At 39.9% G+C, this 23,253-nt stretch overlaps 2 protein-coding genes across 12 annotated transcripts in view; one reads left to right on the top strand and one right to left on the bottom strand.

Moving 5' to 3' along the window:
• Nucleotides 1-241: 241 nt before the first annotated feature.
• dcp1b (decapping mRNA 1B) lies at nt 242-16,535 on the bottom strand. The gene is made up of 11 exons (XM_074626038.1): nt 16,113-16,535; nt 15,803-15,843; nt 14,030-14,157; nt 6,927-6,993; nt 6,241-6,535; nt 5,977-6,069; nt 4,478-5,309; nt 4,236-4,286; nt 3,497-3,714; nt 3,190-3,390; nt 242-2,198 (listed from the first exon to the last, which is right to left on the bottom strand). Exons 1-11 carry the CDS (start codon nt 16,284-16,286, stop codon nt 2,121-2,123), a joined length of 2,178 nt encoding a protein of 725 aa, XP_074482139.1. The 5' UTR covers nt 16,287-16,535; the 3' UTR covers nt 242-2,120.
• Nucleotides 8,729-23,253, top strand: part of cacna1c (calcium channel, voltage-dependent, L type, alpha 1C subunit) — a 245,436-nt gene continuing 230,911 nt past the window's right edge. For 6 of the 11 annotated variants that reach the window (XM_074626036.1, XM_074626032.1, XM_074626035.1 and 3 more), the window contains exon 1: nt 8,731-10,636. In XM_074626036.1, coding sequence (XP_074482137.1) covers nt 10,513-10,636 — 124 coding nt within the window. In that variant the 5' untranslated portion in view covers nt 8,731-10,512. Of the gene's footprint in view, nt 10,637-23,253 lie in introns of all 11 variants that reach the window. The other 5 variants (XM_074626030.1, XM_074626025.1, XM_074626026.1 and 2 more) reach the window with 3 other exon arrangements.

Genomic DNA, 23,253 nt, shown 5'->3' with positions numbered 1-23,253 from the left:
GACGAGGTCCCTCAATACTGCTGGGTGTGTAAAAAACAGCTGATTAATCACTGTAGACATTATGTTACACTATTGATCGTGGTAAAAACAAAGCAGTGACGTGACATTAAAGCAATAATGAGCGTACCTTTACCGTGATTACCGTTACTTGAGGCTGGATCGATCTTGAATAATAATTTTAATAATCATAATATCAGTCAGCCATGCAGATCCATTGACACAACAAAAAAAGACAACAGAGGCAGTTTGAGAACATTTAATATCCAATTAAAATATATTCCAGTTTATGTAAGAGCAAAACATTCCCGACAAAAAAAGGAAATAAAAAGTGTGTAAAAATGTTTCCATTGACGTTCCAATGTATTATTTTAAATGACCATGTTTAAAAAAAAGATTATGGATGATATTAAAAGAAACAAAACGGCATTTGACAAATAACTGCAGATATGTTGTATAAGAATTCAGTTTTACTGTTAGATGTGCATTTAATTGTAATGTTACATGCTGGTTCTTTTTACTATGAGAACAATATATTTTGCTTGAGTACAAAAATAGGTGAAAAATATTCTGTTTTTTTTCTGAAATGTACTTTCTCTTTTTATTTTGTCGCTGCTGTTTTGTGTACTCTCTGGTTGCTACTGTATAATCTTCCTATATGTGAGTTAAACACAAACTGTAAACCCCTTACCCTGATCGAACTAAACATTTTTATTGACTGTGACTTCTCTGTGAGGAACTGAGTGACACTTCATGCGGTGCGTGTAGCGAAACAGTATTTTGGAAATGTATTTTCTATCATGTTTTCGACTATACTTGCTTTGAACAGGCCCGTGAACTCCAAACAGTTTTTATCGGATGTATTTATATACTTTTTTTTGCTGCTTTTTATTGCTTTAAATCTCCATTCAACCAATCATTTATTTAACTGGAATAGCAAAGTGTTTGATCGATAAAAAGTGAGTTTTATTCCTGAGGGGAATGTCTGTAAATTGTTTTGTTTGGCAGACAAAATGTTCAGGAACTGTGGAAATGAATGCGAAATCAACTCCAGTGATATTTCAGTGTGTTAAAAGATGAGTTTTCTGAAATAAAAAACCCTGACTGGATTATCTAATCTTTAAAATTGACAATCTGTCGCTACGTAAAAACACAGGTACACCTCCGAAGTATAGCTCTCTGTGAGGTAGCCCAGGTTAACAAGCTCCTGTGCTGTCCTTGCTACTTCAAGTTAGATGGATACCATGTCATTTTGAATTCTTCATCATCATAATAATAATAATAATAATAATAATATTACTGTAACTAAAATAGAAAAAAAAATCAGAATGACAAGGTATCATTTTAATAACTTTAAAAGAATTTGGATAGTAAAATATACTCGCTTAAACAAACTAGTAAGAGCTTAATTTTAAAACAATTGTAAATTTAAATCCAACAAACTCTGATAACATCTAAATATACATTTCCAAATGTACAGAAAACAAAACATGTTTAACATGTTTTTTCATTTCATCTCCTAAGTGGAGTCAGAGCATATCCTTCAGCACTAGTTTGTAGACTAGGAAGACTTGTTTATTAAAGCGCAGAAGGCTGGCTGGTGTTGGACGACTGTGACGGAGTAAAGACGACACATTAGAACAAAACAAATAAAAGTAAAATAAAATTCTGCTACATTTGGGTAAAAAAAAAAAAAGTACTGCTAAATTAAAACTTGGGAAAACAGTGAGGTTGCAGCATATTCTGTCTTCAATGAGAGTATAGGCTACATTTCCTCTTAACCACAGGTGATAAAGACTGTATGGTTATGCCACATTTGTGCCAAAAATTTGTGGTCCTCAGATTGAGAGAAGTTGTTTCCTGATATTGAAACAAATATTCATAATTTTGGATAACTGCTTTTTTTTTGTTGTTGTTGCGATTAGAGAAACTTGGCTTGAAGTGAAGAGAGTCATATTGACTGGTTACACAGTGCAGAGGAGATACAGTGAGAGTGTGTGTGTGTGTGTGTGTGCGTGATTGGATTCGTAGGAGGAAGTGGTACGTCCATATTAGGTGTTGAAGAATGAGCCCACGCTGCTCTGGACAGGGTGTATGTATAGACAAGAGGGTGTGAAGAGTCATCAGTACATGCTGCTGGAGTCGTTAGCAAAGCGGCTGATGTAGGCTTCATAGATGGTGTCCAGGAATGAGCTGTCAGTCTGAAACACACAAGCAACGATCATCATACTGTACATTTGTGTGCATGCATGTTGCACTTAAGCCCACCGCAGGAACTTTCCATTTAAAGAACTCATTGTGTTTCGACAGCAGGAACCAGGGTCTAAATTAAATTTCGGAAACATTTTACGGGGCTTTTTTTACCCCCCAAAAAAGGACCTGGTTCGGGGGGTTACAGGAACTTTCTGTTTAGAGTTTGCAGGGATGACTGTCGTTGATTGGTAAAACACACATAGCACCGCTGCTTCAACGGCTTCAACTCGTGTACTGCTTCATTCATAAAAAAGGAAGTACTCTAGTATCGATTTAGGATCTTTTTAGGACGAGGGGAGAGCATTTCTCTCCGTTTGATAACATTAAAAGTACATTTTAGGCTCTGCTGTCGGCTCCCCGACTCATTTTAAAAGAGAAAAGAGAGAAAAAAGAAATGAGATCGAGAAAAGAGAGACTGTGCTGTCATTTTTTTCACAGCGGTTACGCTCTAAAGCACAAATAAATAACCATCAAACACTCAACAGATGATTTACTGTGGAGACAGACGCTCTTAGTTTCATTTTCCTCCACTGCATTTCATTCATTACATCCACCATGAATCAGTAAATATCATCGCAGTGAGACAAAACCTACATTTTTTTTTTTTTCCAATGTGTTTTTTTAAGATGAAACGGGCGGGCAAACTGAACTGCAGGCTGCAGAGTGTGTTTACCGCTGTGACCACTAGCAGCCCTCGTCCCATGTCATGTTGCTTTTTCATACGTCAGCGGACAAAATTTGCCTAATCTTCACAGGTCTTTAGACCGCTGTGGAAACGCAGACAACAGTGGGCTGAAGGAACCTTTTAAATCCTTGAAAAGTAGAGCTTTTGGTGGAACCCCGGCTTTGTACTCTTGCTTTTCCATAAACACAACAAATGGACAAAGTGAAATGATCTGAGGCCATGGACATATAATGCGTAGTAATATTATGTTTTACCTGGATCAGATGCAGCAGTGTGGCTTGAAGCTGGCTTCTGGACAGGCCTCTGATCTCGTTTTGCAGCGGGGGTCTGGACAGGGTCGAGCTCTCCTGGGTAACCGCTGGCAACCCGCCACTAGGCTTTGCCTGAGTGAACACGCTGGGAGAGAGGAGCAGGTTGGGGGCCACAGTGGCTGGTATCCGCTGGGGGGAGATGACCTGAATACACAGGGACAGTTATTAATACTCCTTAATAGTACATAGTACTACTTTTTAGCAACCCAAATGGTTAAAGTCAACCACTAACAGAGTCCATAGTGCTTACCTGAAACTGCAGAGCAGCCTTTTGACCCGCTGTGGCTGTGGTCTGGTTTGGGACTGGTCCTGCACCTTGACCTTGAGCGGGCCCCAAGAACCGAGGGGCCAGTCCTGGAGTGAGTCGAGGGGGATCATGGGAAGCCAGGCCTTGCTCCTGCTGGACCAGCTGGAGCTTTTCCAGGAGCTCATGAGGCGACACCACGCCAGGCATCTGGGAAGACAGACCTGACAGGAGAGCATGATCAGAATCATTCTAACAGCTAATGCAGATAAAAAACAGGCATCTTGGCAGAGACATTACAGTTTAAATAGAGAAATGGCAATAAATAGATACACAAATAGTCAAATACCTGTGAGAATACTAAATAAATGGTTAACTCACATAGCTTTGTCAGATATATTCAGGCCTATTTTACAATAGATAGTCAATATATTCATCAATCAGACACCCAAACACTGGCAAGCACACAACATTATAGATTCCAAGATAACGCAGAAACAGAAGGCTACAATGGCCATTATATACTATGGTGAAATTATACATTTTGTATACAAATGCAAAACTTAAGGAAATGAGAAGCGTTATGAAAAATGAATAGAACGCGTGGCTCTACAGCTTCTCTAAAATTTAACTAGATTTATGTTCACTTTGACTGAAATTGGTGCAAAAGTAAGGTTGGAATCTGTGTCACAAAACAGAAACTACAAAGTGACTGTTAATTATTTGAAGGAAACTGATATCATACCTTGTAAAGGTTGAAGGACTTGGTCATTGGTCACCTGAGATGGCAGCAAACCTGATACAGCAGAAACAATATCATTGAAAATGTGTTTTTACCTGTTACTTATCTTTTGGATATTATTTATTATTTAACATGTTGTATTATTAATAGTATTTACTTATTATTTATAATGTGAAACTTGTATGTGGTACAGATATTTAGTACTGCTTATTCATAGCGTATTGATAGGATAAAAGATGTCCCACCTGTTCCCTGTGCAGTTGGAGCTGACTGGTTGTTGTGCTGTGCCTCTGGTTGAGGTTTAGGTAGGCTGAAAAACAGCTGCTGGCTTTGTTGTTGCGCTTGAAGGTGGGAACACGACACGGAATCCACCATTACGAGCTGCGATGGGAGATGGGGGTTCTGCTGCAGAGGCAGAGGGTTGGAGGAGGGAGGAGGTGGCTGGGTTTGGAAAAGTCTCTTGATCGGGTCAGCTTGAAGCTGTTGCTGTTGCTGCTGCTGATGATGATGAAGCTGCTGCTGATGATGATGAAGGTGGTGCTGCTGCTGCTGATGATGGTGGTACAGGTGGTGATGGAGGTGGTGATGCTCCAGCGGCACCCCGTTGTCACACAGCCTGTTCTCGGGGGACTCGGACACGGTCTGTAGCACCCCTCCGACCACCCCGACTCCCCGCTGTCCCTGCATGAGTTTCTGGATGGCCGGGCAGTGCTGAGGCTGGTTCTGCTGCTGCTGCTGCTGCTGCTGCTGTTGATGATGGGCGCTAGTGGGACTCGGCAGCAAGCCCACAACATTTGGGACCGTTTGTCCTCCGATCACAGCCCTGAGCGCTCCATCTGAACACGCTACCATGGCGACATTCCCTCCCTTGGAGGGCGCACTCCTGCCAGAGTTCACTGCGTCCTCGTATTTCAGCGACCGGGCTACAGGTGGGCGAGCGACTCGCCCCGGTGAGGGCCCCGTTACAGGGGCGGCCATGGGAGAGACTGGGTTGGGTTTGGGTGAGTGGTGATGCTGAGGTTGAGAGCCAAAAAGAGTGGCCAGGGAGAGAGGCTTGGGTTCAGCACTTTCACTTTCCTGGAGGAGACAAACAGAGAGAAGAGAGAACTATTGGAACTAACTATGGTGCGGTTATTTCTGAAGTATTTAAAAAGTAAAGCTTTTTAACTACAAAGGTCTTTCACACTTGCTGTTACTCGTTGTGAGTACCATTTGACTTTGACTTTAGCAGATCCCTTGCCTTTGTTCTCGTGCTGTGGAATCGATTAGGGCTGCAACTAACGATTGTTTTCATTGTCGATTAATCTGTTGATTATTTTCTTGATTAATCGATTAGTTGTTTGGTCTATAAACTGTCCGAAAATGGGGAAAAATGTAAATCAGTGTTTCCCAAAGCCCAAGATGACGTCCTCAAATGTCTTGTTTTGTCCACAACTCAAAAGATATTCAGTTTACAGCCATAGAGAAGTAAAGAAACCAGAAAATATTCACATTTAAGAAGCTGGAATCAGAGAATTTTGACTTTTTTTTTCTTCAAAAATTACTCAAACTGAATAATCGATTATCAAAATAGTTGCGGATTAATTTAATAGTTGACAACTAATCGATTAGTCGTTGCAGCTCTAGATTCGATAGCCTCTCTTTCTGTAGATCACCAATTTTATCGCTAAAGGCCTCATCTAGCAAATGCGATGTACTGAATGCAACCCTGATATGCAACAGGAAGTGGCTGAGGGTGTTTTACCTGAGTGTTCGGTTTAACAGGTATTGGTTTGATCAGGTTGGGGTTCGCATAAAGAGCACTGCTGCCACCAATCTCCTTTGGCTCTGACGTAGACTTCAGGTAGAGAGACATATGGAAAGGGGGAAAAGAAGAAGAGAAGGAGATCTTAGACGTTTTCTGTACCGCCTACTGGTCAGTATGAGGAAATGCAAACGATCAAATAAAATATTGATCTGTAATGTTCTATTGTTCCCCTAAAGCCAGCAGAGTCTGGTGTTGTCCTACCTTGTCATACTCTGTGCGTGCTTTGGTCAACATCTTGATGATGTCCACTCCCTTCGCTTCACCTCCTCCTCCTCCTCCTCCAACAACTCCTCCAAGTACTCCTGCAAGTAATCCTCCAACTCCTACTCCTGCTCCTCCTCCTCCTCCTCCTCCTCCAACAACTCCTCCAAGTACTCCTGCAAGTAATCCTCCAACTCCTACTCCTGCTCCTCCTCCTCCAACGACTCCTCCTCTTCCTCCTGGGGACAACCATCCACCCTGAGACTGAGCCAGGGTCTGCTCCTGCTGGTTAAGACTAAACACACAAACGAGTCCATGTGAGAATAAATACAGATTCATACAAGGCAGGTGTAAAGGTAAAATGCTCGTCTTAAATCCTGATGAAAGTATTCCACTTTAATTCATGTTTTAAACTAAAGTAAAAGAAACGATCGCTCACCCTGGGAGCCAAATTCAAACATACTACGGTTGTCACTGTGTTGACTCTAAGCCCCCAGACACAGATCCATTAATAAACACATGTCGTCTCTGTCGTGTGCAGATTAAGATATGAAACGAACTCTCTCAGCCGCAGTGGCTGACGGACCATAACTCACTAGTCCCTGTTTAGTGGACCAAATCCCACTATCAATTTGTTTTCTTTGAGTGGTGTATACATACAATTCGTGGTTACATAAAGCACTTACATCTTCATCCTCTGAGCAATGCGTTGACAGTCCTCCTTATCGTAGAACCAAATCCCATGGATAACCACTGGGGGAGAGAGAGAAAGAGAGGGACAAAGAGGAGCAAAGAGAGAGAGAGAGAGAGAAGTGAAGTTAGCCGCTGGAATAATAAAAAATGAGACGCACCATCCAGTAAGGTCAGCAGACGACAAAATGAGCTTTCAGATCCGCCTTACCCTTACAATCAAATGAACGTGCAGACGTGCTGTCGTACAACTGCTGCTATGACATCAATGCAGACATGTAAACGGTCTATTATTAGCCCCGCTGGGTCTAAAGCCAGGGTTTAAAATGAGTCATTCCCCAACGGGAAGAGAAGCCAACGGTGGCATTATACAGTGAAACACGGGCCCCTGGAGGCTCCTGAGCTACATAAACATGGTCAACAAGGGAGGAAAAAGGCAACGCATTACATTACACTGTGACTCATTTTACTATTTTCTTTTGCACCGGCTCCTAAAAGCATATTGAAAGAGGGAGCAATTCCCGTCAGTGAGGAGAGACTCATAATTTTGCCCAGCAACTAAATTTAGTCCCAAGAAATAAAAACAGTGAAGGTCTAAAACAACGTCCAGATCCCAGAGTTCACCTTCTTCCATTTATCCACTCAAACATATCTCTAGGTATTGTGTATAATTTTTCAAAACTAGTCAGGGTTCAACGTTACTGTTTGTTTTTTTATTCACTTGCCTGGTTGGGTGGAAATCTACTGCCCAAAGACAATAAAGGAAAGCGAGATGGCTCACTCTTCAGCTACTTCCATCATTAGCTCTTGAAAAAAACAATGTTTGATTGGGCAAGTGAGTTGCTAGATTTACTAGCCCGACATGGCATTTTACTGCAAGCGGACAATTCTTATTGTTGAGCCATGCTAGTGTCGATGAGGTATCGGAATTTTGATACCAAAACAATACTACAACTGGCAAAAATATGATTTAAATCTAGAGCTGTAACGATTTATCGATTAGTTGTCAACTATTAAATTAATCAACAACTTTTTTTGATAATTGTTTAATTGGTTTGAGTAATTTTTGAAGAAAAAAAATTCTCAAAATTCTCTGATTCCAGCTTCTTAAATGTGAATATTTTCTGGTGTCTTTCCTCCTCTATGACAGTAAACTGAATATCTTTGAGTTGTGGACAAAACAAGACATTTGACGACGTCATCTTGGGTTTTGGAAAACAATGATCGTCATTTTTCACCATTTTCTGACATTTTATAGACCAAATAACTAATAATTAACAGATTAATCGACAATGAAAACGATCGTTAGTTGCAGCCTTAAAATACAGACTACAACTAGCAAACATATGATTTAAATCATAAATTGTGTGATCAAAAAATAAGATGAAGGGAGTATGAATCTGAGCAAGCATTCGATGCCAGCTTTTAGTGCTGAACAGTGATTGATACTGGAACATATTTCAGTCTGTACCAAAAAGGTATTGAGGTTTGATACCCAATCTAATCAACACAGCAGGACATCATCTCACACCTCAACACACACACACTTTCTAAAGTGGATCTCTAGAAAAGATAAGGTCAATTCTAACAAGGGAAAGAGGTGAGTGAGAGACAGAAAACAGAGAGCAAAGTGCCGTCTACTGTACGAGGTGGACAAAGTCACCGCCACAGTCCTATCAAACACACACATTCCCACACAGACAGACAAAAATATACACAAGCATACACTTGGCCACAAATGAGGCTGGACAAGCCTCTGAGGTCAGTATGGAGGGAGAGGCAGAGACACACACACACACACACAGAGTTCAGTTGAGCCTGGGAAAATCCGCCCAGTACCAAATAAGTAACTGCAGTGGGAGAGTGTCTGGTGGAGCCGGAGCCGCTTAGTGCTCACTGGGGATGAGACTGTTTGACAGAGACGGAGAGACACGCAGTCAAAGTCAGAGAGCTGGAAAATTGAGGGGAAAAATATGAGCGTGACGGATGTGAAATAGGACGAAGTGAGGTGTGTTAGAGAGGGGATTATCGTCAAGCCCGCCAAGAGAGAAACATCTAGCTCCGAGAGCTCTTTAGCTGTCAGGAAACAGACACTGAGTTTTGTCAATGAATGAAAAATGTCGAGCTGAAGTGAATTGATGGGAGGAAGGAACCTGTGATGCTTCAGATACAAGACGACAGTATGTTGCCTCCCACTAAAAGGGAAAGATAGAAGAAAATGATGAGGACAAGAAAACAATTGTCCAGTATAGTCTAAAACACAACCAGATGATAAAAAAAAACCTATGAGTGAGAGAGAGATAGTGAGAGAGGGAGCGACAGAGTGGGAGGAGGACTACAACCAATAGCACCAACACTAAAGTGGAAGTGGCCAGAAGGTTACGCTTTCAGGGTGAAAGTTAGAGACAGTTAGAGGGTTCCAGTCAACCACACTGGAGACTGAGAGAGAGGAGAAGAAGAAAGGCAGAGGGACTTCTGCACCACTGACAAGGATGACCAACGTCTAAGACTGCTATAAGAAGAGGTCACTAACTGGGAAATGTTGATTCTGAATATGACGGCATCCCTTTACATTTTGAACGAGGAGTATTGGAAACGTCAGCAGCTATCCCTCTACTGAAGTTTGGAAGTGATCCAGGACTTTAGCTCAAACCCTCTACGACAAACGAGCCAAACAGTGAGCACTGGCGCACATGTGATGTCTGCTGTAGACCTACAGTGACTCTGACGGGACTCCAGTGGGACTTGGATGCATAAAAAGAATTTTTTTTTAAAGACTGGGAAGCAGCACGTCATTGTCTGTCCTTACACTACTCTGTTGGGTAAATCTGATTCATACGTTTTTGTTCGACTTGCGCAGCGACATCGCATTAAATGCGCTTTGACAACACAGTAACCGTGTTTGGCTGTTTGCCCAAACTGCCCTACTGGGACTACTCTGTTTGTTTTGTTTAGATTTAGTATAGTTAGAAATGCAGACGTATATTTGTAAGCAGCAGCGTGGTCCAAGATGGATTAGGTGTACTGCAGTATGTGATCAGCTTTGTGGGGAGAGCTCTCTGCATCAGTCATGAGGAACAGTGTTGATATTCTTTTACAGTATATTTAGTTTGCTGGACGTTTTGTCAGCGGCACATCTATGCTTGGAAATTATTGTTTTCTGAGAAGAACCATCACTTCCTTGGTTTTGTAGGAATGGAATTCATGACATTGGAGGAGTAAATATTGAGATCTGCAGCTACCGAAACTCATCAAAGAAGACATTACCGCTATTGATACACCTTCCTCCTGACGCTTAACTGCAGGTACATTCCCAGTTCTAAGGAGGCATTGCCACAACCGCTCTGACAGCTTGTATGTGTGCCCTACCTGACCTGGATAAAGGGACATTTACACATCAGTACATCATTCGCTTCTGAAGAAGACAAATCTTATCAGAGGAAGTGTCACGTCAGCTTTGGCATTCCTAGCGGATAAGATATTAACGGAGCTGCAATTTAAGGTAATAATCTGAGCGACTTTAAGTTGAAGAGAGACTCAATAGCTAGCAGACTGTGAGAGTCCTGAGAGCCCAGCGGAGCCATGCTGAGAGGCCTGTTTCAGAGGAAACCCAAACATGAGAGACTGGAGGAGGAACCTGAGGTCAGATACAAAGGCTTGATGGTGTCAGAGACAGACCTGGGATACACATACGTCCGACCAGGAGGTAAGACTGTCCATACACCTGCCGTACACAACGCCACAGACATGTTGAGTGGAGTGCGAATGTTAGCAGTATATGTGGCTAGTGGGATACAGAACATGTTCAGTTATTTTCTCGATTAAACAATTAATGATTTGGTCTATAAAATGTCAGAAAATGGTGTAAAAGGAAATCACACTTTTCTAAAGGCCACGGTGACGTCTTCAAATTACTCAATTTGTTTGACCAACAGTCCAAAAAAGAAACATATTCCCTTAGCTATCACGTAGGACAAAGTAAAGCAGCAAATCTTCATAGTCAAGAAACTGGAACGAGGTAATGTTTGGCATTTATGCTTACAAGTTACTTAAGCAATTAATTGATTATCAAAAATAGTTACCTGTTCATTGATTATTAGATTATTATTGAACTGAGATCTTCAGCTCTGCTTCATTAGGAGTATATATAACAGTAGTATAGAAAAAATTAAAACACCCGTTGAATTGACTTTAGCTCCCAACTGCTATGTAGTGTAATCCAAAATCTGCATGAGTGGGTCCATGACACAGGAAGACATATAGAACTATCAATGTCCTAGGGCTGCAACAAACAATTATTTTCAATTAATTAAATGTCAGAAAATTGTGAAAAATGTCGATCAGTGTTTCCCAAAGCCCAAGATGACGTCCTCAAATGTCTTGTTTTGTCCACAACTCAAATTATTCCATTTACTGTTATAGAGGAGTGAAATAAAATAGAAAATATTCATATTTAAGAAGCTGGAATCAGAGAATTTTAACTTTCTTTTCTTAAAAAAATGACTCAAACTGATTAATCGATTATCAAAATTGTTGGCGATTAATTCAATAGCTGACGACTAATCAACTAATCGTTGCAGCTTGAATCAAAATAGTTGCCTGTTCTTTGATTATTAGATTACTGCTCAACTAAGATCTTCAGCTCTCCAATAAATAAACCAAAGTCAACACCTTTGGGCTCTGCTTCGTTAGGAGTACTTATAACAGGAGAATAGAAAATTGCAAACCACCCTTCACATTGACTTTAGCTCCCAACTGCTACACAGTGCAATCCAAAATCTGCATGAGTGGGTCAATGGCACGGGGAGACATATATAACTGTCAATGTCCTGCACATAAACTAGGAGTCAAACTGAGAATACTGTAATCACAACTTTTAGAAGCATGTTCATGATTTTACCACCCAAATGTTTCTTTAATTGAAAGACATCCAAATGAGTGGTTAGTTACCAGTCAAAGTGTCTAGTGGAGCAGACAGATTCACAAGCCACAGCCAAAAATCAAAACACTAACACGGCCCAGGTTAGGGGATCAACTCCACATGCAGATAATGGGGCGACTGAGACACTGCTTGGGATCGTAGGTGCTTATAGGAAAGAATGTAAAAAGCCTTCTCTCCGTCCCTCTATCTGTCTGTACTCGGAGGAATTATGACTTGCTCAGACCAAAGTACACCTCCCTGAATCTTGCCCTGTTCTGTGGTATATCTCGACAGCGTATTTTTAGCCTGGAGTGCCACTTTGTGCCAACTGCCATTCCAGGAAGTTAACGGCAGCACTGAGAGCTACATGTTTATCTAATGATAAGATTCCACGACCCTGGCTCGCAGAGGTCACGATACAGCGGGACTGGCGGGCAGCATTACCAACAGCCTGGGGCCGAAACAGATCAGATGTTAGCAAGTGAAAAATGTCTTTCAAGAGCTGAGATGTGTTCCCGTTTATGCAGTTTTCTGGAAAGGAAACAACATTATCCGGAAAACGCTTACTGAGGATAACTTGACATGTTGATGTAAAGCTAAATCGGGCTCATTCTGCATGCTTAAAAAAGAACTTATGGTCCAACAATCCCAGTGAATCAGAGCAGCTATTGTGATAAAAATCAGTTTCAATATAACCATACTGCATCTCTCCTTATTTGGGTGCTTTAATATCCATCTATCAGTGTTATCAGCTGTAGCCACTGACCATTAGGTTTGCTATGTACTCACCCACTCTTTACCTCACATAACCGGCTGCCCATTATTCCTTTTTATCAGAGGAAATAGTAATCAAGTGAGCTGGTTTTATGTGTTTTTAAATTCCTTTCCTTCCCAAGAAAAGTAAACTGTTAACTTCACTTGCAATTTATTCCCCATTAACGAAGCTCTGACCACATCTAGAGGCCACAGATCATCTTTGATGTGTCCATTTAAATCTGGTGCAAAAGGTATTAAGAGGTCAACGAGAAAAGTTTGTCACACAGATTATTTCCCTGAGCCTTCAGGATGTTTAATAATGGCGGTGTTGTATACGCGTCAGTAAGACTAATACAGTAAAGGGATCAAAGCAGGCGTAAGGAATCCACTGGTATCTAAACACAGCATTCCACCTGCCTCTCTTGCTGAGCCTGATGGAGAGTGTGAGACCACGACAGAGAGGGAGGGGAGGTCTGTGTGCGTGTGTCAGCGATTCCTGAGTGTGTTTATATTATCAGTGACTGTTGTGGTGTATCTAATCTCTGCTGGCTGGTTTTGTAGTGCTGTCAGGCTCTTGCAACGTGCAACCTGCAACGTGTGTGTGTGTGTGTGTGAGCCAGATGTAGGTCTCAGAGACAGACAGGCTGACAGAATTGGAGTCACCGCCACGATGCCTCTGCTCCATATATGGAGCTAACGGTTCCCACTCAAATGAACAGCGTGCTACACACACTTTGGCCACTCTATCAAATTGTTAGTCTTTTATCTAACTTCCTCCCTGTGGCTATAGATACACCTGTCATTTCTAAGTGTGAGGTGACAAAGACAAGGTCTCATGTGGATTTTGAGGTAAAATATACACAATCTGATGAGCATACTGTATATGCATATCTCTCTGTCTATCTCTTGTTTTCTCTCATTTCCTGTTTGTCTTTGTCTCCACCTTTCAAAGAGTTTGTCTCGCTGTGTCTGGCTGCTTGTGAAACACAGGAAAGTATCTCCAAACTATTTAGTCTACGTGGCTAGCCCTTGTGTTTAGTCATCTATGTCTGCAGTCGGTGACTGTCTGTCTAACTCTAGAGTTACTGACCCCTGTATAACCTTTTTTTTTTTTTAAACATTTTCTTTTGCAAATTTTCTATCCTCTTTTCGTTAATGTTTTAAGATTTTGGTCGATATTCAGCACACAATGAGCTGCATTGAAAGTGACTGGGAAATAAAACTGTCAGCTAAGACATATCACTCTGGCCCTGATAATTCTGATTCACTGCAATGAATATCACACCAAAAGAAATGGTAAAGGGTATAAAACTACACTAAATGAGAACAAAATGTGTCGGACAAACAACTGCAGGTATCAATAATTAACAGGCAGAGATAAGACATGTGTCTCTGTGTGTATCCGTGTGTCTTTCTCCTTACATCGCGCATTGCGGTAAAGCAGGAAGGGGTGCTGGAGCTGGAAGTCCAGGTCTTTGGTGATTGGCTCCGTCAAGTTCTCCATACTGAGTCTGTTCATAATGGTGAAACCATGCCTGGGAGATGCCAGTCTGAAATACAAAGAGGACACACACACACACACACAGCATAGAAATAAGAATGAAGAATTCATGCAAAAATGAGTCAATCACAACTTGAAACAAGAGGCACTTCAGTTATGCCATATTCACTATGATATATTACAGAGAAACAGTTGTGCTAAATAATAATAAATTCAATTTTGAATGTTAACATTTGGGTATGGCTGCAGTTTCAATATGTCTGAAGAGATTTAAAGCAATTCCCAACAAACACATACTAAGAATTGTACTTTAAGTAAAGTTTGGCATGGAAAATCCTTAGACACCAAGATAATAATAATAATAATACTACTAATACATTTATTTATATAGCACTTCTCAAAACAGATGTTACAAAGTGCTTCACAAGACAATAAAAGCAGATAAATAAAGTAAAAGATATGGTAACTGTTAAAACAGAACATCACAGAACATATCAATAATAATAGAAGTGGTAAAATGGTTGATTAAACAAATATACGGTATATATACATAAATGTGTATAGATGTACACATGCGTCCAGAAACGGATGTATACATACATATATTTATACCCTTCTACTTATAGGAATTCTATCCTAAAAAAATGTGTTTTCAAAAGTGTTTTAAGTGGATACAGAGTTAGATGATCTTTATAGGAAGTGCTTTCCAGAGTTTGGGAGCCCTGACAGCAAAAGCATGATCACCCCTTATCACAAAATTGGACCTGGGAACAGCAAGAAATAGCTGATCAGATGATCTCAGACCACGTACAGGCGTATAGGGTGTTAAGAGATCCATTATGTATTCTGGTGTCAGACCAAGTTGTGCTTTAAAAGGGACTGTTTGTAACTTTTTAAGCGTATAAATGTAGCGGGTCGCCACACATGCGCGCTCGCATATGTGCGTTCGCGTGTGGCAGCTGCCTCTCCTCCTCCTCTGCCTGCCTGCCTTCACTCAGAGAGCGCGCGCGTTCTCAGCTCGCTCCACCTCTAGACGTGAACGCGCGCTCACTCTACACTGCAGAAGAGTTAGTTTAACTCTAAGTATATCTAGTGAATGTACAGTGGACGTTTGTGCAGAAATAAATGCTGCAGCTCCTCCAGACCAACAGAGGTTTCCCGTGTCTTGTGAAGTGACGGAGCTCCTCAGCTAGTAACGTTATCGTCTCGTTACCGACCGGGTGCCGGTGTCTCCTCTGCTCTCTCCGGCTGCGGGCGGAGAGAGCAGGGAGACACGCTGCAGAGCCCCGCTGCATCAGCCTGCGCTGAGGCAGTAAAAGCCAACACTAGGATCAGATCTAAATCATGTTCACGGAGAGACCTTCGTCTGGTCAGCTAACATTACTGCCAAGCCGCTGAAATATAGAGTGATATTGTGCTTTTAGCTGACGTGTGTCGCCTCACTGTTTTGAGCGATGCTCGTTCAGGTATATGTAGAGCGAGCAAGCGCGAGCCCGACGCTGACTTTCGTTGATTTCATGGCCACAGGTGTCGCTGTTAAGAAGCATTTCTGAAAGTTACAAATAGTCCCTTTAAAAGTGAGTAGTACAATTTTAAATTCTAAATTGTAGGGGAATCAAGTGCAATGATGTTAGGATTGGTGTAATGTCCTCCCTTTTATTAAGATGTCAGAGTCCAGCATCAGCTCCATTTACCTTGTGTAGATAAAAAGGGTGCCTTCCACCTCTGTCTTCTCCTAAAAGAAACACATAAAACACAAACATTAGCAAAATGATACTGTTGCTCAATAAATATATTGTTACAATAGTCCAGGGGATTGAATAAGAGAGGATTAAACGTATCAATTGTTGTGGAAAACACCGCATCCGGCCCTAAACACCCATCAGTGGAGGTCTGTAACTTCAGGTGGTGGTGAATCAGAGTCAGAGTGACAAAGCGCGCGCCTATCAGAGGACGCTGATGAGGCTAAGCTAAAGTTAGCACATAACCAAAGTTGAAGCTTACCCACTCATTGGCCCTGTTGTTATAAGTATACAGAGCAACCTGGCTGGCCACGTCCACGATGTCATTGATGTAGGGGTCTTGTCTCTGCAGGGCAGCCAGACTGATGTCCAGTCCTTTCGCAGTGAGACAGCTGCTGATGCTGCTGCTGCCGGCTGCAGCAGAAGTCGCTGTCATTGTTCCTCTATAGGAGGATGTTAGCTCGCTGCTTAGCTTCAGCGGCTAACGAGGCACAGGAAGACAATACAACACAACAAACAGCGAGGTGAGAGAGACTGTTAAGTTTCTAACTGCGGAATAGCTTTGTTTTTGCAACTTAAGACTTGTAAATTAAAGATTTTCGAGAGTTATCGAGGGCTAGCTGCCATGAGTGAGTTTGTCTGCGGCCATGTTTAACCAGAGAGATTGTAAACAACCAGACGGGAGGAGTTGAGCAGCAAGGATGGAGATTATCAGCCTTATCAATCGAGATGGGAAAAGTCGATGGAGAAATACTGTTGTCAACTGCAGAGATTTTTTTTTTGTCTTTTCTTCAAACAATCCATGATAATGTCAGGAGAAACATGACTATCTACCATTAGGTATATACATTTATTTTTAGATTATTTTTTATTATTTCTTTTATTTTTTTTTTGTATTTAAATTAACTTTACACTTTACAAAAACACAAGGTTGCTGGATCCCTTAGTATTGTAAGCAAATACTCTAGATTTTAATAAAAGTCAAAGATAATTGCAGAGATTTTCAGTATTACTTTCTTTCTTCAAACAATCCATGATAATGTCAGGAGAAACATGACTATCTACCATTAGGTATATACATTTATTTTTATATTATTTTTTATTATTTCTTTTATTTTTATTTTTTATTTTTTTTGTATTTAAATTAACTTTACACTTTGCAAAAACACAAAGTTGCTGGATCCCTTAGTATTGTAAGCAAATACTCTAGATTTTAATAAAAGTCGATGGAGAATTACTATTGTCAACTGCAGAGATTTTCAGTATTACTTTCTTTTCTTCAAACAATCCATGATAATGTCAGGAGAAACATGACTATCTACCATTAGGTATATACATTTATTTTTATATTATTTTTTATTATTTGTTTTTATTTTTATTATTTTTGTTATTATGTTTTTGTATTTAAATTAACTTTACACTTTACACAAAAACAGTACTTGGAAACATGGCTATCTACTATTAGGTATAAAGCTATAGGCCTACTTTAATTTAAATTAACTTTACACAAAAAAAACAGTACTTAAATCAGGTAGGTTAATTTCATTGCCAATGAATGTGGAATGTGTTTCAGCTTTCTTTTCGTATTATCTGGGGTGTATGGGCTATAATCATAGTGGTATATATGTTTTCAAACATTTTGTGTGAGGTAGAAACACACAAAGTTGCTGGATCCCTTAGTATTGTAAACAAATACTCTAGATTTTAATAAAAGTCAATGGAGAATTACTGTTGTCAACTGCAAAGATTTTCAGTATCTTTTCTTCAAAACAATCTATGATAATGTCAGGAGGCTATCTACCATTAGGTATATAGCTACAGGCCTACTTTAATTTAAATTAACTTTATACAAAAAACAGTACTTAGGCCTACATCAGGTAGGTTTAATTTCATTGCCAATGAGTTGGCTGTGGAATGTGTTTCAGCTTTCTTTTCGTATTAGATAGATAGATAGATAGATAGATAGATAGATAGATAGATAGTAACCTTATTGATCCCGAGGGAAATTCAAATTTCCAGCATCACAGTTCCATAGTTCAAAACATGTTAGTGAAAAGGCAGTAAAAACGTAAGTAGTGCAAAGTACAAAGTACAAAAGAATATACCAGATATAAAAATACAAGGAGATGAAGAAAACTGTTAAAACTGAATATAGTGCAGGGTAACAGCTGTGTGATACACGACTATTAAAAAAGTAAATATAGTGCAGAAGAGACTGTTAAAAATGAGTATAGTGCAGGGTAACTCCAGTAACTTAGTCTATGAAAGTGCACTGTATGCATTATTATCTGGGGTGTGTGGGCTACAATCCTAGTGGTATATATGTTTTCAAACATTTTGTGTGTGGTAGAAACACACAAAGTTGCCGGATCCCTTAGTATTGTAAGCAAAGGAAGCTATCCTGTTTGATTTTCCTTTAACTTTATGTCCCTGTCACTTCTCCCCATACAAGTTGGCAGCTGATGTTTCCCTTTTTGTCTTTTATTTGACTGCCGAGTAACATAACACACTGATGCTGACTGAAGTCTCCCAATCCTCAGTTACATTTCCAATAAAATGCACTAGGGGGCATCAAAGGGATGGATAACACACAACCATATCCTGCTCTATAGCCATTTACTGCAAGGGCTGCAGTTGATCTGAAAGCCAAAACAAGAAGGCATGTGTGTGTGTGTGTTTGTACAGTAAAATATCCCCAAGAGTTTTGTCTCGATGGGAGGGGAAAGGCTTTAAGACACTGTGTTACAAAATCACCAAATAGAAACAAATACAGCATGTTTTTATTTGTATTGAGTGACTGCAGTTGGTTTTCCAGCTATTTGTCAATGGGTGATGAAGGAATAGACACAAGCAAATGAGGCATATATTCTTTGGAAAGTGTAATTTAGTACCTCGGTCATGGGCCCATGTTAAGACAATTTTTTTGAGCATAGTTTAAAATGCACAATAGTGCAGGCTACATTTCCTCCATGTGCAATGGTTTAAACTTGTCATTTTCTGGTTATTATATTTCACTTTCACCTTCAAAAAAATGCTGCTGTCCCTGTGTCTTTATGCGGTTCCTCTTTAGGTCCTTAAGGTTAATTCAGATGCAGTATTTTAGCAACAATTTACGATATGCCAGCTCTAGGGTTCAGAAATTAGACACATCCTTCCGGAGATGAATACTCAAGGACAAAAACTGTAACTGATACAGGAACAGGACTTGCAAATTCTTGAAATCCATATCAGCCATTCCCACATCACACAATATCATATGTCGGATCAATCTCCATATTCAGTTCAACATATCTGTTGCGAGGGTACTTGAAGGGACATAGCCATCTCTTCAAGTGGATATACATAAGCCCCTTCACTCTGTATGCATTTTATAGCAGATTACATCTTATGAAATCACCCACTCGATTAGACTTAGCCTACAACCACTGATTAAGACATACATGGATTCCTCTTTTATCACTAAATTAGCACTATTTAGAATTATATGGCCTATAAAACGGCCACTGCCCCTCTCCTCTGCTGTGTGCTGCTGTGATAGCTGTTTCAGTAATTCGATTTATACTGTCACAGAGATGTACAACAGCTGGTGTGCATCCATCAACAGCCGTGTCAGAGTGTCCTTGAGACGAAACAATGGCCATCCAACTGCTCGCTCGCTTAAAGCAGCGCTGACTGGATGAAAACATCTGCTTGAAACAACTTCTCCTCTTAAATGTGAATGAAGCACTTCCAGGTCAGATTATGACACGTTCTGCCTCTCCATTGCCGTGAAAATAGCTGCTTTGGCATTCAGTATGGCCCTGTTTGTCCTTTGAAAGTATGTCTATTACTTTGTCAGGGTGGTAGTGTACAGTACTGTATGTGTATGTGTGTGTTTCAAGGTATATCTGTCTATTCGTCAGGGTGGTATCTATCTACTGTATTTGCTAGGGGCTACATGTTTGTCGATGATGAGGCTAATGAGTTAAACATCAGCAGGTCGATACCGTCAATAACCATTCAGTGAAGATTGAGCACTTGACTGTGATTGGTGGGGATAGGCCAAGAGAGGCTGATGATTGGCTCACAGGCAGGAAGGATAATGGGATATAGCCGAAAGGCAGCGTGTTGAAATTCAACAAGGGGAGGTTGTGCATTGTTACATCAGACATGCTATTTGTTAATAGATGATGGATCTTAGAACAAGTTGAGTAATTAGTATTGTACTGCAATAGAAAATGAAAGACACATCAAAGTACATTTTTACAAATTTTAAATAAATCTTGTATCAAGTGAGGCCTGTTGAAACAAAACATCTAGGGCTGTCAATCGCTTAAAACTTGACTGTGTCTTGCCACAAACTGCATGTGATTATCATAAAGTGGGCTTGTCTGTAAAGGGGAGACTCGTGGGTACCCATAGAACCCATTTTTATTCACATCTCTTGAGGTCAGAGGTCAAGGGACCCCTGTGAAAATGGCCATGACAGTTTTTCCTCGCCAAAATTTAGCTTAAGTTTAGAGCGTTATTTAACCTCTTTCCCGACATGCTAGTACGACATAGTTGGTACCAATTGATTCCTTAGGTTTTTCTAGTTTCATATAATACCTGTATCTTCACTCTAGATTTAAAACAACCCACTACAACCTAAAAATCGCAAGTTGTGTTAATGCGTGATTTTAGTTGTCCTGCTAAAGCCACCCATAGTGATGGACATGGACCTGAAGTTAAAGGGACATATTGAATGGGTAATTGATGACCTGCCTGGAGCGTTCAATATGGGTCCATCATGGCTCCAGGTGGAGACATTATGTTCCTCATTAGGTTACTTATTTATGTGGGTCTTTGCAAATTAGTGCATGTGCTTTACTCTCTTCAACAAGTAACATGTGAGGCCTCATGAAGTTTCCGTCTTCTCTATATAGGGCTAGTCTGGGGAGACACTATAGGCAAAAACTATCCCCAAAAAATATCAATTTTATTATAAACTGTGTTCTACAACTTTGGTAGTTAATGTTTCAAAATGTTAATTTTCATATTGAATTTAATTTTATCCCTGTAATATTTATTTTAATTTCTAAAAGAGAGACAATGTACCAATGCACAAAAATGACCAGGAATAACTTAACTAACTAAAGCAACATTTAAATATATCTTTGTGGTCTTCATTTGAGTGTAGAATGGATCCCAAGAGTAAGCTTCATATTCATATTAAGTGTGTTAATCTATCAGATTTTGATTTAGTCATTAAAGGTCTAAAACCTGAATCTCACATTGCACAGCAGAATAGCATATAGCTCTCTCTGTCATGAGGGGATTTCCCTCTGACTGACCAGCAGATTGTTGGTTTCCCACATGAAACACAAGCATTTTGTTTGTCTGTATAGAGATTCCCAGAGACTAACTGAGCTTAAGACTCACACACGCTCACACACATACAAAGGGGGTCAGGAACTACAAATATAGAGTGATCATAAATAGAATAGATATTCCATGTGCAGGCTGGATTGCCGAGGACATTTGTGTGTGTGAGTCTGTGTGTTTGTGCGTCCCCTGGGCACAAGTGTCTGTTCCCACGACCTGCCCTCCATCCGTTCTTCCTTCTCTCGATCCGCTCTTCCGTCTATCCGTCCATTCACTGGCCAGTGTAATCAAACGGAGGCTGGTTTGGCAAGAAAGTGAAAGGGAGAGTCAGACCGCCATTATGAAACTCAATGTCCATCTGTTTCGCTATCGTCACAGGGCTGATCAGTCAGACATCTGCAGCCAAAAGAAAGGAACTAAGTAAATTTTCTCAAGTACTACACTTGAGTACAAGTATGACGTACTTGTACTATTCGGCTACTTTTCAGATGGTGTAATTGTCATAACAGCATGAGGCCAAAAGAGGCAAAAGTATCCAATATTTCACAAAAAAAATCTTTTAAAAAGTTTTAAAAAATGAATAGAAATATCTGTAGCAGAACTTTGTTTTTTATCCTTTCCTACTCCATTAGTCATCTGCTTTTAATAGTAGTGAAGTAGTTCAAATTAGCTTCGCATTGACCACAGCTTTAACAGTAAAATGCAATTTATGCATCAATGCACCATTATTAACAATCTAATAATGTATCATATAGTGATATATCAGTCACAGGAGCATTTTTTCTGCAGCACAGGTACTTACTGACTATGAGATAAGATAAGATAAGATAAGATATACTTTTAATCTTCTCATATGGAAATTTGTTCTGGACTCCGTCCTGTGGTTCCACAGAAGATAGAATCATACATGCTACATAGTAAAACATCCCAACAATACATAGCTTCATAACAACACATAACAACACATAGCTTCATAGAAACACATAACAACACATAGCTTCATAACAAAACATAACAACACAGCTTCATAACAACACATAGCTTCATAACAAAACACAACAACACAGCTTCATAACAAAACATAGCTTCATAACAAAACATAACAACACAGCTTCATAACAAAACATAACAACACATAGCTTCATAACAAAACATAACACATAGCTTCATAACAAAACATAACAACACAGCTTCATAACAACACATAGCTTCATAACAAAACACAACAACACAGCTTCATAACAAAACATAGCTTCATAACAAAACATAACAACACATAGCTTCATAACAAAACATAACACATAGCTTCATAACAAAACATAACAACACATAGCTTCATAACAAAACATAACAACACAGCTTCATAACAAAACATAACACATAGCTTCATAAAAACACATGACAACACATAGCTTCATAACAAAACATAACAACACAGCTTCATAACAAAACATAACAACACAGCTTCATAACAAAACATAACAACACATAGCTTCATAACAAAACATAACAACGCATAGCTTCATAACAAAACATAAAAACACAGCTTCATAACAAAACACAACAACACATAGCTTCATAAAAACACATGACAACACATACTGTATAGCTTCATAAAATTCCATACTGACATGATATTTTAGTTTGTCCGAAACCCTAGTATGAAACCAATAGTACGCAAATTACATACTATTTCCGGTGAAATATTATAGTATGCAACATTGGACACTACAGCGGCATAAATATCCCACAATGCAATGCGGTAGTGTCTCTGGGTGGAGAATGAGAGTTGGATCAGACACTATTTTCTGTGCCTGTCTGATAATAGACTGCTCATAGATTGTTTGGAGGGACGGGTATTTTTTAACCCCCATGATCTTCATAGCAGTCTGTACCAGACGAGTAATCTGTGACTTCAACTGAACAGACAAATGACCATACCATGCTGTTATCCCATAGCTTATAAAACTCTAACTGCTGTTTTTTCTAACAATAAAACATTTGGTTTGTAGAACACAAATCATTCATCAGCACAGGAATCCAACAATCACAATTCAACA

This window comes from Sebastes fasciatus, chromosome 23, assembly GCF_043250625.1.
Source record: "Sebastes fasciatus isolate fSebFas1 chromosome 23, fSebFas1.pri, whole genome shotgun sequence".
Classification (NCBI taxonomy): domain Eukaryota; kingdom Metazoa; phylum Chordata; class Actinopteri; order Perciformes; family Sebastidae; genus Sebastes; species Sebastes fasciatus.
The sequence above is the reverse complement of the archived record's forward strand: the minus strand, read 5'-3'. Positions and strand labels throughout refer to the sequence as shown.

Excerpts from the sequence above, each read along its gene's own strand:
- dcp1b (XM_074626038.1), bottom strand. The coding sequence starts at position 16,286 with ATGACAGCGACTTCTGCTGCAGCCGGCAGCAGCAGCATCAGCAGCTGT. Across the intron at positions 6,536-6,926 it reads ATTGCTCAGAGGATGAAGAT|TCTTAACCAGCAGGAGCAGA; the intron begins GTAAGTGCTTTA and ends TTGTGTGTTTAG. Across the intron at positions 3,391-3,496 it reads AGGCTGCTCTGCAGTTTCAG|GTCATCTCCCCCCAGCGGAT; the intron begins GTAAGCACTATG and ends CTGTGTATTCAG.